Source organism: Lycium barbarum, chromosome 7 (genome assembly GCF_019175385.1).
Source record: "Lycium barbarum isolate Lr01 chromosome 7, ASM1917538v2, whole genome shotgun sequence".
Taxonomy (NCBI): Eukaryota; Viridiplantae; Streptophyta; class Magnoliopsida; order Solanales; family Solanaceae; genus Lycium; species Lycium barbarum.
This window is the reverse complement of record NC_083343.1, coordinates 118,169,698-118,185,044: the sequence shown is the minus strand read 5'-3', so window position 1 is coordinate 118,185,044 and position 15,347 is coordinate 118,169,698. Positions and strand designations below refer to the sequence as shown.

The 15,347-nt window shown below is 31.0% G+C and overlaps 2 protein-coding genes across 2 annotated transcripts; one reads left to right on the top strand and one right to left on the bottom strand.

Moving 5' to 3' along the window:
• Window positions 1–4,020: 4,020 nt before the first annotated feature.
• On the bottom strand, window positions 4,021–4,707 carry LOC132602493 (classical arabinogalactan protein 5-like). Its single transcript, XM_060315331.1, has one exon. The coding sequence runs from the start codon at window positions 4,593–4,595 to the stop codon at window positions 4,212–4,214; it is 384 nt and encodes a 127-aa protein (XP_060171314.1). The 5' UTR covers window positions 4,596–4,707; the 3' UTR covers window positions 4,021–4,211.
• Window positions 4,708–10,524: 5,817 nt separating this feature from the next.
• Window positions 10,525–11,107, top strand: LOC132602492 (classical arabinogalactan protein 4-like). Its single transcript, XM_060315329.1, has one exon. The coding sequence runs from the start codon at window positions 10,632–10,634 to the stop codon at window positions 10,968–10,970; it is 339 nt and encodes a 112-aa protein (XP_060171312.1). The 5' UTR covers window positions 10,525–10,631; the 3' UTR covers window positions 10,971–11,107.
• Window positions 11,108–15,347: the final 4,240 nt, after the last annotated feature.

The following is a 15,347-nucleotide window of genomic DNA, read 5'->3' as shown; positions in this document are numbered from 1 at the left end:
TTATACTAAAGAGAAATTAAGATGACGAGGACGGTTTTGAAACTTTTAATTTTAATTATATAAAATAGAATAATCGAGGAGGTAATAAGATATAAATTTTATAAAATAATCGGTGGAACCAAATCATATGAACTACATGACTGCTCATTTCTCAAGTATGAAATTCCTCGTAGCTCAAAGAGGAAAAAACAGAGATTATACTCATCGTTATATGCTTTGCTTAATTCAAACATAACAAATTCTAACGGAAATGAGGAAGAGGAAATCAGAATCTTAGTGCTCTCCATAAATAAACAAAGAATCCCGTAATCATATTCAACAAAAAGAATATATTAGTACAAATAGCTCAAAAACGGTTACGATACCACCACCAGTAAAAGTCAAAAGTAAAAAAGAATTAACAAAAAATTGTGAAAAATAAACCTTAACTCATCAATTCCAGTGAATAAAAATGCAAAATATCTCACAAATCAAAGATATAAAGCATCATAACAGCAGCAAAGACAGCTACAGCAGTAAATCCGGTGATGGAGACTCAGTTCAAGGAAGCAAAGGTAGGAGATGAGGTCAGAGAACCGCCGAGAGCGACAACAATGGATGGAGGAGAAGCACCATCGGAAGGAGAAGATGTCGGAGTGTCGATAGCTGGGGAGCCGGAGGAGATGTGATAAGTCGTGAATTTTAGGGCTTTTTACATTCACTACTTATACTTTTTGAGTAGTCTTTTTAAGTGTTTATTCGTGTTTTCATAGTGTTTTCGTGTGTTTTCAGATTTTGTGAGTCGAGGACAAAAGAGGGACAAAATGGAACAAAAGGAGCAAAAGAGCAAAAAGTTGCGGCAAATATGTGGCACCGCAAGTTGAACTTGCAGCCGCATCTTTTGCCCAGAAAAACGACAGTGAGCTGAACAAAGTACGTCAACTTGCTGTGCGAATGCGGCACCGCAACTTCAGAAATGCGACTGCATTTTCCAAGCCTGAACATCCAGTGAGCCAAGCAAAATGCGCTAATATGCGAAGCACATGCAGTACCGCAAATTCGATTTGCGGTCGCATCTTCAAGTGGACCAGGAAGGAATGCTGAGTGACTTGCGGTCGCAAACTCGTGTTGCGACCACAAACTTTGGTCGCAAGTCGTCAATTTGTTCCGAGATTTGACTTTTTGTCCTTCCTCTATAAATACTTTTACCTAGTGCTCTGTGCACATTATTGAATATTCCCCACTTTTACTTTCTAGTTGTCTTTTAGCATTGAGAGAGCTTTGAATACTATTTATTGTGGAAGCTTCTAAGAAGATTCTTCATCTTTTTGTCATCTTCTCCATTAACACTATTATAAGCTTTATGAATATTCACTTTGCTACAAATTTCTATTTAATTAATATGAGTAGCTAAACCATTTAGCTAAGGCTATGGGACCAAATGTGCTAGTTATGTGATTGGATTTTGTATTCAACCTCCATTTATGTGTAAAGATGTTTTTCTATGTACTTTTCAACCTTTAATGTCATTTAATGATGTACAACATTATTTGTGCCTAGTTAATTTTCCTTTGCCTGAGAAACAAAGGGAAAGTCAGGAAAAGAGTAAATAGCAAGACTTTGAGGCTTATAAACCTCATCTAATAACTTGAGCTAGAGATAGAAAAATTACTTGAAATAAAATGGGTGTTCATATTTTCCACATTCTAAGGCTTGAGAAAGCTTAATAATGATATTTATCAATTTGGTTGAGAAACTTTTGATAGACTCGAGTAGCCCATGTTTAATTACATCGACACAGATAAAGGAGTTGGATTGATACCCATTCGCATTACTTTCCATTGGAACCGCAGTCTTAGTCCCTTTACCAATAGTTTACATTTTATAACAAAAACTCGTAGACATTAATGATCAAACTTCAAACCAATTATTATTATATTCCCCTCTCCCCTGAAATATAGACTAATAGTCGAGCGTTACAGTTAGCAAGTATATTTCTTCATTGTGTTCTCTGTGGGATTCGACCCAACCTTGTTGGGTTCTATATTTGACAACAACCGCTTACTCCTAATTTTAAAGGTATAATTTGGGCGTATCAAGATGCCAATGGAGAATCGGATGGAGAAGATCCAAAGGTAGGAGCATTTGAAGAAGCAACCCCTTTAGACTGTTCTATTCGTGCTTGAAAAACGACCCCATCGGGAGGGGTGTTGATGTAGTAGTATGAGGAGGAGTCGCTGCCAGCGGAGGTGATGCTACCGGCTAGAGAACTCTTCGGAGAAGCTGTTGGAGATGCTCCCATTGCCTGTGCCAAGGTAGATCTAGCGACAAACTAAGGGCGTCCCAAAAAAATTAATGACATAAGGCCAATTTTTAATCTGAGGCCTTAATATATACTTATACACGTACAAAAAAAAAATAAAAAATTAGTGTTGTTTTTCATTTTCTCATACTTCTTATTTAAATGTAGTATTCTTAAAGGACATAGAGCTTTTTTACTTCACATAATAATATTATTATTTATAATAGTAATGATTAATTTAAGTTAATAAGGTGTTAACCACTTGTTTTCAATACATTACCTTGGATGTTGTCATAAAATATTTCTTTATTAATATCAAGATTTGGGTAGTTTAGTTCAAATTTCTAAAATTATTTATGTTAGGAAGTAAGTATATTTTTCTTTCTTTCTTTTAGATATAAATTTTATACTTTTCTACAATTTTCAATATTGTCCGAGAGAAAAAATAAAATCATAAAATTTAGCATTAATTTTTTGAGGCGTCAAAATTTTAGGAGCCTAAAGCAAATGTTTTACTAATCTCAGTCTTAAGCCACCCCTACGACATACACCAACAAACATTCGAGCAATGATTACCTTTGAGTATGCCATTTCTAGCCTTTTGGAGAATGAGCTTTTCGAAAAAGTAAAGTTGAACAAGTTGAAACAGGTATAAGAGGAGGAACAACAACATCATATCAGATGAGGTCTGGGGAGGATAAAATATACGCCGATCTTATCGCTATCTTGAGAGACAGAGAGATTATTTTCGATAGAACATCAAATTAGAATAAAACAATAATAAAATATGTCAAGTAAAAATTAAAAAAATAATAACTACAACAAAATAGTAGGCTAAGCGGAGAACAAGAAGAGACATTAAATAATAACAGAAGGTATAAAGAGGAGGAAATGGAAATGAGTCACGATAAATATCATCAACTCTATGATTTAGGCTTCTTGACTTTGCTTATTTTGTTTAGTTTATAGAATAGTAGATGGATCTATTCTGGGTATTGTTTTTATATTCCTTTCATATATAACCTTTAAACAATAAAATTATTTAGAAAGTTTTATTTCAAAGTATGCAAGTATGAATGATACTGTGTTCTAACTTCTAACCGTGATCATTATATCATGTTTTAAAAAATATATATATAAAATTAATCAGATATCAAAGAAAATTTGAGATAATGGACGATTTTGAAGTTGAGTTTAATTATATAAAATAGAATAATTAAAAATTAATAGTATGATGCAAATTTTATAAAATAATTGGCCAAACCAAATCGTTGACACGTAAACTACATGACCGCATCCATTCCTCCCAACTCAAAATTCAAAAAAAAATCCTCGCAACTCAAAGAGGCAAAAGCAGAGAGAAAAAGGTAGCTCGGTGCACTAAGCTCTCGTTATGCGCAGGGTTCGAAGAAGGACCGGACCACAAGAGTCTATTGTACGCAGCCTTATCTTACATTTCTATAAGAGGCTATTTTCACAGCTCGAACCCGTGACCTCCTGGTCACATGACAGTAACTTTACCAATTACGCCAAGGCTCCCTTTCTTAGGGTAACTGGAAGGGGAGGAAAAGAAAAAATGGAGAGGAAATTACAATGTTGGATTCGAATCTCATCAGAATGAAAGTTCATATAGCCAACCAACTGAGATCCTACAAAACTCTGCATTATATGCTTTGCTTAATTCAAACAAAAACAAATTCCAACAGAAATGAGAAATTGGAATCATAGTACTCTCAATAAATAAACAAAGAATCCCGTAATAATATTTAACAATAAGAATAGTACAAGAAAATCAATAGCGGTTAGACTACCACCATCAATATATAAAAGTCAAAAGTAAAAAAAGAATGAACATTAGAAAAATGAAAAATAAACTCTAACTCATCAACTCCGCTGAATGAAAAAATGCAAATATTCACAGATCAGAGATTTAGAGCATCAAAGCAGCAGCAAAGACAGCTGCAACAGCAGATCCGGCGACAGCGACTCTGTTGAAGGAAGCAGAGTTTGGTGATTCGGTAGGAGAACCCCCGGGAGCGGCAGAGATAGATGGAGGAGAAGCACCGCTTGAAGGAGATGATGCTGGAGTATCAACAGTTGGTGGAGCTGGTGGGGATGCCATTGGAGAATCGGATGGTGAAGATGCAGTTGTAGGAGCAGAGACAGGTGGTGTTGATGTAGTAGGAGGAGGTGATGCTACCGGTGCCGGAGAACTCTTAGGAGAAGCTGCTGGAGATGCTCCAGGTGCTTGTGCTAAAGCAGATCCGGCAACAAACGCCAACATTAGAGCAATGATTACCTTTGAGTATGCCATTCTTGCTTTTATGACAAGGAGCTTTTGGGGAGAGAAAAAGTAGAAGATGCACAAAGAGGTATTATTAGAGGAAGAAATGGAAATATGAGCTGAGTACTTTTTGAAAAATGGAAGGAAAAAGAGTGTATTTATAGGAGGGGAAATATGAGGAAAATTAACTCTTGAGTTAGAAAAGTCGGTTTAGAAGAAATAGTTGAATTTAAAATGAGGAGTGTGGACTAATAATTAGTTGACAACTCAACGGCAACAAGAAGAAAAGAGGGGACGTGAGTTGTGACTGTGTCCCGCTGGTTATATTTTCTTAACGCGTGAAGCCGTGAAGAGATAAATTTATGCGGAAAAAAATATTGTTTGAATGTTTCTTTGTACCTACATTTTAAAGTTCGACGTAATTTCTTACTCCCTCCTTCTCAATTTAAGTGTATTAATTTGATTTAACACGAAATTTAAAAAATTGAGAGATATTTTTGAATCTTGTGATCTTAAATTAAAGATGAATAAAATATTTTAAATTTTGTGATTTTAAACTTATATATTTGAAATGTCAACTTACTGAACATAAAAAGAGACACTTTTTTTGATATAATAAAAAATAAAAGTAAGACACTTTAAATAAAATTGAGGGAGTATAAATTTTGGAAATGCCTTTTTTAAAAATGAATTTCCGAAAAAAATTGTAGAAACAAGCTTAAGGGCAGATTCTAAATTATTACTAGTAAACGTTATGGTTACCGTTATGATTGGCAAGTTCTGGTCTTGGTAGCGGGGATTATAAAACAATTTAAGTTATAAGTTAGTTTGTTCATTCACTATTATTTGTTCACTGTATTAGAAAAATAATTTTTATTTGTTCACTTTAACATATCAATTTTTTTTTTTTTTACCTTTAGCATTAATTACTCATCTTTCAAATTATTTTCACGTCCATTAAAACTAAGGGTGTAGAAAGAAAACCGACAATTCGAGTCAAACCGAGAAAAAAAAGCTCAATTAATGGTTTAGTTTAACTTGGTTTGGTATTGAAAAAACAATCCTGACCATAATTGCTTTGATTTGGGTTTAACTAAAAAAAGTCAAACCGAACCAAACCAACCCGAACATTACATGTATACCATTTTTAAAAATATTTTATACATAAAACATTTATTTGTAATTAATTTACAAATATTTCTTAAATTTTTTCATAGTTTTAGCATACTATTTACACCTTCGACTTAGAATTTTGAATGGTCCAATAAGTTTTATAACCCGTTGATGTTAGCAACTCAAATAAAACTCAAATTAAAACCAAATCGATATTAATGCTAACCAAATAAATTCAATTCTAACACTAGGAATAAGAATAACGATGGATATTTATTCTTAGTTTTGCATTGGTTTTGACAGTGGAAATAAGTAACTTAATTTAGCTTTTCTTTAATATTTAGTCTTGTATTTAATACTTATTAGTTGTACTTATTTTAACATGACTTGGTACTTTTAGATTATGATCATTCCCATTATGGCTTAGCGATTTCATAATCTTTTTTGTTGAATATTTTAGTACAATGTCCTCACTCATCTCTGTTTTGTGTTATTTTCTTAAAAAACACCTTAGTTACTTAGTTGTATCTTACTAGGACTAAAGAAATATTTGAAGCAAAAGTTATATGTTTTGTATGAAGAATTTACCGAAAAATCCAAAAGACCCGAGAAAACACGAAGTTGAAAACCCCGACTTTTGTTGGGTTGGTTTGATTTGTAAATTTAAAAACCCGATACAATTAGTTTGATTTGGTATTTTAAAAAACCCCGAACTAACCCGGTCCATGTACACCCCTAATTGAAACTATACACTAATTAATATTGATATTATGATAAAAATATGCAATTTATTAATTATTTTTTAAGGAGAATGCGAAAATTCATTGTGGACAAATAAAAATGAATAAAGGGAATACTTTGATTTTACCCTTGATGGTATGCCGTTGCATCCACCAAAATGTAAGACATGTTTAAGTAGTAGTTTAATAAATTTAGCTAGCGTTTGGCCATAGAATCCCAATATATATATATATATGAAAATGTGTTTGGCCATAATTTTTTAAATATATTTCACTTTTTTTTAAAAAAAAACATGACTTATACTCATAAGTTCTAAAACTATCAAGAATACCATAACATACCAAACAAACATACTTGTTAATCCCAAATTATTCCTATGTGTTCTAATTTTGTCGTTGAATTTGGTTTAACTATTCTTATTTTACCTATTTTGTAATGTTGTTGTTGAATTGTTCTATTTTATGTATTTCAATTTTCAAATGTGAGGCGTCTTTGGATATTGAGACTCAATAATTAGCTATTGGCATTTCAAGTAATGACATAATTTTTGGGATTAAAACAATAGTGACCGCTGGAGATAGCTTCAAGCCTTCAAATAATTCTTATGTTTTTTTAAGTATTCTTGATAATGAGGGTAAAATAGTAGATAAAGATTAGTTGAATCATAAATAGATGGTATAATTATACCCTGTAATTACATGATTGCCTTTTCAGTTTTTTTTTTATGTTAATTTCTTTTCTTTTTTATTTATTTTTATTTCTATTATTTTAACTTCTTTGTTATTTTAACTTTTTAATAATTTTTATTTTTAAAATATATTTTTTATTTTTACATTATGTATCTTTCATTTCTTTTTTTCTCATTCTCAGTCGTTACTTCTTGTGATTCCATGTAATTGCTCGTATTTTTTTATTTTACTCATTTAGCATAACTGTGTTGTTATTCTAATTTTTGACGCTACACCTCGTAGTATTAGAAAGAACAAGTCAATAACAAATTTGGCATATAATTAGTTATGTTATTAAAGTAGAATTTGTTGTGGATGTGGTTATAAACTTATATTTTCCCTTTGTTTTAAATTATAGTTACTTAAGTTACATTGGAACTTACTTCTACAATGTTGGAATTTGACATAAGAGTATTATGTTAAAAAAAAAAATGGATTTTGAATTTAGGTTATATTTTCGATTTTAATATTATTGACTTGTTAGTTGACATTGCATGTTGTTTATTTTTCACTTACAATTGATATATTTTTTTGTCAAATATTTAAATAATGTTATGGCATTATATTTATAAATATTAATTTTTTTTCAAACATTCAATCCATGATGTTCTAACAAAAAAGTTTGCTTTTAATTTTTATAATTAGTTAAAATTAAAATATATATATATATATATCAGTTATTTTTCACAATATTAGTTATAAACATATGATTATTAATTAATATATTTTCAAGAAATAATGTGTTGTTAAATACATAATTTAATATCATTTATAAAGGCACATATTTTTCAAATGTTAATTTTTAATTTTGATAATTAAATTAACTGTGTAATTATACTTGTGGAACCAAACAATATGCTTATAATTACACTGTAATTAGGTGATGACAAACAAAGTTGTAATTACAATACCGTGTAATTACTAGTTATTCCAATTACCAGGTGGCTTTCCAAACAAACTCTTAGTTTTTTGAAGATCCTTATTAAGGAGTACTAGTAGTCTAGTACTCACTCCATCCCATATTACTTGGCCACTTTTTTTTCCTTTTGCACGTCCCTTAAGAAATCATAAATAAAATATTTATTTTACTACCTTACCCCTATCTCTCTCTAATAAATACATTCTAATCAATATTGACTATTTTTGAGAATATTTAATACTAAGGGTAAGATGAGAAAGATTTAATTAATTTTATCTTGGTTTTGTAAATGAACAAGTAATTTGGGACATACTCCCTCCGTTTACTTTTACTTGTTCACTTTGGACTTTTCACGTTGTTTAAGAAATAATAAATGGAGTACATAATTTACCAATGTACCCATATTAATTGCATATTTTTATTGGATTTGAAAAATGATTTGAAGTGAGTAATTAATACTATGGGTAAGATAAGAAAAAATAAATTATCTTCTCTTGATGTGCTAAAAGTGATAAGCAAAAGTGAAAATTTATTTTTAAAATACTGAATAAATAAAAGTGAATGGAGGGAGTATATTTTTTGAAATTTGGCCAAGTAATATGAAACCGAGGGAGTACAAACAATACTTGTCGTGCAAGAAAATGAGAAAACACATGGAAATACGTAACACACTTTGGATCCTACGCCGCATAAGACGTAGTTGACCAGACTAAGTTATGGTTTATGGTAAATCACACACTTCAAAGGTTGTTAAATTCAACATTCAATATTGAATTTGTCTTAATCCGCGTTTTCTTAAAACTCATGGAGGCACGTCTATATTTTTTTTTATCCCAGCTATATAAATCTGAATATTAAATTCAACGAGTCTAACGGAACGCTATAAAACAATATATAATAACTTATATAGTAATACACTATAACTAGTTTGAGATTGACGTATCTATTATTGCTGCATTTATATTGACGTCCGTGATTTCCGCTTGAAGCATAAAGTGATTCATACATTAATAGCGGATGGTCAAACAAAACTCTCTATGTACATAAGGAAAAATACATAAAAATAAAAAAAACCGCAACGTATAGCCAGATTAATTATGACGCACCCAACTTTTGCGGGCGATCTATTACCCTAGTCTTAATTTTTCTGTATTTTTGTATCATTTTTTGACTGACGTGGCAAAAAAAAAAAATTGAAGCCCAATTACACAGTGAAGAGTGTTGCACACTCTCCGCCACATTGGTGTCACGGTGCTGCCACATCACTTCCACGTCACTGCCATTCCTAATCTCCTTCGTATTAAAAGAAAAATTATCTCCTGTATGATAAAGAAGTATTTTTTAAAGGCTGGCATTCAAAATAACAGCCTATTTTAGCTGTTCAACTATTGCAAAGTCTTATTTGAATTTGGAAAAGCAAAGCTCCAATAACCCCACAAGCACAAGAATATTTCTCAAGAGCCTCACCAACCCTCTCCCCTTCTTCTTAATTATAAATTACATTTTAAAAAAAAGTTTACCGTGATAATTAGGTTTGATAAACAACACTAATTTATACAGCACATGAATCCATGTTCTTTAGTTTCCCGTTGGAGGTAATCATTGGTGTGAAAGAAAGTCTTTCTTAATATAGTATTTTCTATTAAGAAAAAATCGATCAATTTGATTTTGTAATGTTTATAAGTTTATTTTAATTTTATACCTTTTATGAATTATACAAAATATTGAAAATAGTTAAGAGATATTTAAAAATTTACTTCCTTCTATTTAAATAGTAAGAAATTTATGTTCGTTCATTTACTGAAAAATAATGTACTTGCACATGGTGTTTATATTTAACTTAATAAACGCATCATCTACGTTTGTACATAAAATTTATCACTCAGACGTGATTAAAACTTACATATTCTTATCTGTCTTCAACATTTAATTAAAATAAATTAATATAATTGAATGTAGACAGAAACCATAGTAGTAAATAGTTTCCAATTTCTTAAACCAAGGCTATCCCAGCAGCCCCTACTTTTTAGGTGGCCAACACATAAACGAATTTTAAAATCCCAGCTAGCTAGACCAGAACGTGCCAATCATAACGGTAACCATAATGTTTGCCAATTATTAAAAATCTGTCTTTATTCCTTAGCTTATTTTCATAATTTTTTTAGGAAAAGTTATTCAAAAAAGCTTTTTCAAAAATTGTATAACAGATTATTTCAAATTTTAAAAGTAGTACAAAGAAACATTCAAGCAAAATTTTGATAGAGAAATTTATCTCTTCACACGCAAAAAAAATGTAATCAGCTGGACTCCGTCAAATCCCTTCTTCTCTCATTGAGTTATCAAGAATAATTAGTCCTCAGTCCTTGTTTTAAAATTCAACTTTTTCTCTAAACCGACTTGCTAAAATTAAAATTTAATTTTCCTCATATTTCCTTCCTATAAATACACTCTTTTCCTGTCAGCTTTCTCAAAATCAAAAGAAACTCTCGACTCATATTTCCATTTCCTCCTCGTTATACCTCTTTGTGCTTCTTCCACTTTCACTTTCTTCTCCTAAAGGATATAATGGCATACTCAAAGGTAATTATTGCTCTAATGTTGGCCTTTGTGGCCGGATCGGCTTTGGCACAAGCACCGGGAGCATCTCCAGCCGCTTCTCCAAAGAGTTCTCCGGTACCAGTACCAGTGGCGACTCCTCCTACAACTGCGTCTGATTCTCCAATGGCATCCCCACCAACTGTTGACACTCCAGCATCATCTCCTTCAGGCGGTGCTTCTCCTCCATCTATCTCTGCCGCTCCCGGGGATTCTCCTACCGAATCACCAAACTCTGCTTCCTTCAACAGAGTCGCTGTCGCCGGATCTGCTGTTGCAGCTGTCTTTGCTGCTGCTTTCATGCTTTAAACTTTCTGATATGTGAATATTTTGCATTTTCATTTTCCTTTGTTAATTCTTTTTTACAGTAGTCGTACCGCTGTTGATTTATTTGTATGTACTAATATATTCTTATTGTTGAATATTATTACGGGATTCTTTCTTTATTTATTGAGAGTACTGTGATTCCGAATTCCTTTTCTCATTTCCGTTGGACTTTGTTTTGTTTGTTGAATTAAGCAACCATATAATGCGAGTGTATTCTCTGTACTTTTCCTCTTTGAGGTAAACTAATAACAATATTTAAGCTTCAGTTGATATTTTTAATTTTAATTCGATTAATTTAAAAGTGTAAAAAACGTATTATTTTTTATTAAATTTTAATTTGGATAATTCTAATTCAAATTATTAAATTAATTTAGATGTTTAAAACGAAACAAAATAAAAATTGATTTTCTATTTAAACGGAGAAATACTATTTTTTAATTTTTGGTAAATATTCTCGGTTTAGCTCATTTTACTTGTCATGTTGTCTTTTGCATGGATTTTTAAGAAAACGTCGATTAGAATTATAATTTGATTAATTTACCTTATTTATTATTTAATCTCCATTTGATTTTTTTTACGACATTAATCTCTTTTCACATTTATTAGACTAAGAATAAAAATGAAAAAGTAATTAAATTCTATCTTATTTTAAAATATAAATATTTTAAATATATTTATTTTAGTAAACATAACAAATAAATGATATGGCGGAATAGCAAATACGTTGTTCAATATCTAGATTAGATCTCAGGCTAGTATATAAAAAAAAAATTGTATCGTTTGGCTACTTAACCTTTTGAAGAAAAACAATAATATGAGATCCATGTTTTTTGTTGTAAAATAATTTCATTTGCTCTCACTAATAGATTGATACACATGTGGCAATGAATCCATCATTATTGACTTAATGAGATACTTTGGAAATTACATGAATATTATTTGATTTTTTAATATGAGGCGCACTTTTTTTTTTGGGACATTATTAGTTTGCACTGTTTTTATGCATATATATATACTATGTTCAAAACACGATTAATATAACATTGTAATTTGTACTCTATATCTAAAACTTTATTATATTAGTGTTTGCGACGAATACAAAGTCTGCACTTTTTTTTTAACATTATTTATTTTTTTAATATGGGGTTCATTTTTTATTTTTTTTTGGATATTGCTTGATTTTATTAATATGGGGTCCATTTTTTTCCCGTGAGTTTGGAGATGGTGGGTTTCACTTTTTTTTTATATTGCTTGGTGTTGTTTAGTATGAGGCCCACCCTTTTTTTTATTTTTTTAATGGACGACCAACGACGAATCATGGGTTTAAACCCATGCTTTGGACATTATTAGTTTGCATTGTTTTTATGCATATATCTATATCTATATATATATATATATACACTATATTCAAAACACGATTAATATAACATTATAGTTTGTACTCCGTATCTAAAACTTTATTATATTAGTGTTTGCTACGAATACAAAATCGGCACTTTGTTTTTTAACATTGTTTGTTTTTTAATATAGGCTTCACTTTTGTTTTTCAATATTGCTTGATTTTGTTTATATGGGGCCCGCTTTTTTTTTCCGTGAGTTTGGAGATGGTGGGTTCCACTTTTTTTTTTTTTTTTTTTTTATATATATATTGCTTGTTGTTGTTTAGTATATGGCCCACCCTTTTTTTTTAATGAACGACGAACGATGAAGCATGGGTTTAAACCCATGCTTCTATATAGTTATAATTTATTATTATTATTATTATTATTATTATTATTATTATTATTATTATTATTATTATTATTATTCATGAGGATGAGCCATTATGCATTATTGTCCTAAAGGTTATTACTTCCAATTTCTTGCTCATAAACTGAAATTATAATTTTATAAGGATGAGTTATTATACGTCGTTATGCTGAAGAACTTACTTTTCATTTTTTCGACTCAGTAGTTAAACTTATAACGGAGGAGCGAGTCTAACTCGTTTTTGAAAAAAACTAAGCCTGTAATTTATCTTAATGATAATAAAAAAGAATGTTAGCATGATACGATGATTATTTTTCAATTCTTTGTTCATGATAAAATGATGCATAATTAAAAGTATTATTTAAGTCACTATAATGAAAAATACTATATTTAATTTCAAATCATGAGCGTATTTTTAGACTATCCTATCTAGATTTAGTTTTAAATTCTTTTACTGAAGTTTTATTTATTTACGATTTATAGTTATGTATCAAATTAATCAGAATATATAATTGCAGGGACCAAATAGTTAAAAAGAATATCATAGTATAATATTTGGTTATGCACAAAAAGCTTGTGAAAACTTAAATTTGTCAATATAATATTACATGGAATTCATTAATATTTTTAAAAGAGGCAATTTACATAAAAAGAATTCCTTTCCCTTTCTTATTTGAGACAAAATAATATTAGTATTAACAATTATGAACTAATTTGAAAAATAATGCAAGCAATCTGTTATAATAGATGAAAAATTGATTTGATTAATTTTAAAATGTAAAAAGATTATATTGTCAGTATTATAAATTGGACCCAAAGTAACACTTGTTTATCAAAATTTAATTTGGAAAGTTTGAAAAATAAATTAAAATTTTATTAGTTCATAATACATATTCTATTTAAATTTATAGCTAATCCTTCTGTTTCAATTCAAGTATCTTATTTTTATTTTTAGTATGCCATTCTTATTTGGTTCTTTAATTCAAATTTTACATTGCATGTTTAACCCCATAAAATTCAAAGAGAGTTTAGGTATATTACATATCCTTAATTTAATATTTATAAGATTTAAAAAAATTCCATATCTAATTAAATGGAAACCCTTAAATTGAAGCGGAGAATACTATTTTTCTATTTTAGTGAACCTATTACTACCTCGGGATAAAAAAAAAAGTCCATTTAGCCATTTACACATGTCACGACCCAACTCGCGAGTCGTGGTGGCACCTACACTCTCCCTCCGAGTAGGCGAACCACATTACTCATAACAAGTTAAATAAGCGGAAAATTAAATAAGAATAAGTTATCAAGTCTTAAATACTTATCATAACTAGAAATGTCACGACAACCCCAAAATCTGGTCAAAGGGTACAAGAGCGCCAACATAGTACGGAATATAAGTATGAAAATACCCGAAGGCTACATATTGTCTGTCGAATACAAAAACAGAAATAAATAGAGGAGGTCCTTCAGGGGCCACGGATGACCAAGTAGCTCACCCTGAATTACTGAAAGATATCACCCTCGCGTATCAGCCACGGGGTGTAGAACTGGAGCCTGGATCGTACTCTGCACTCAACAAAAGTGCAACAAGAGTAGTATCAGTACAACACTAGTACCGGTAAGTATCATAGGCCGACAATGATTAGATAACACATGAATAAGTGGAAACTAACAAGTAGCACATAGAGAAAACAGGTATGGTCACATATAATACACAAGTAAAGTGTAAAGGAATCATGAAATCCATCAAGACAGATATAATTCACCAGATGATCAGTCAAGTGTATAAGTGAATGAATGCAATGCAATGCAACATTCACCTCTCTCACTCCACTCTCGTACACACATGCTAAGGGCAGGGCCTCAAAGACATGACTCATGGGGGACCCGCGAAGTCCATGTACCACTCGTGCTCTCCGGCAGAAACCTCGGAGGCTATTAATCACTCTCAATCTCCGGCAAGGACCTCGGAGTCTCTCTGTCACTCTCCATTTCCGGCAAAGACCTCAGAGTCTCTCAATCACTCACCTCACCAATCATCACAACAATAACATGGAAAGCATGATATCAGTCACAACAATATCACCAATATGAATTAACAAATACAAGTCATATTACTGTCCACTATTCAATTATCAATATTACCATTCCTTTTCATGTGATGAGTGAACTAGTATGTGACGGAGATACAAACAAGTGATAATCACATAAATAACACATTTAGCGACAAGCCCACATAACAGCTGACAAAACCAACCTAATTGGAATTCACCTCCACTTCATGCCCGAAGGCCTATTATGCTATCCCCGTCACTTTCTACAACTACATACGATTCTCTAATCAGAGTAACTAAAGTAGACCGTAACCTACCTCAATGCCGAACAAGTGCCACGAACTCTCACACCAAAGCTTTTCCCTTCCGAAGTGCTTCCAAACGGACAGTGTCTATCAAATATATAACTTACGTTAATTACGAGTCTAAATCCTAACTTAGGATTTAATTCTCACTTTCCACAACTCAAATACCATAAATTTGAAGGTTTTCATATAATCCAATACACTCAATATTCCATTACATCTACACAATATATATAAAATTAACAAAA

Excerpts from the sequence above, each read along its gene's own strand:
- LOC132602493 (XM_060315331.1), bottom strand. The coding sequence starts at position 4,595 with ATGGCATACTCAAAGGTAATCATTGCTCTAATGTTGGCGTTTGTTGCC.
- LOC132602492 (XM_060315329.1), top strand. The coding sequence starts at position 10,632 with ATGGCATACTCAAAGGTAATTATTGCTCTAATGTTGGCCTTTGTGGCC.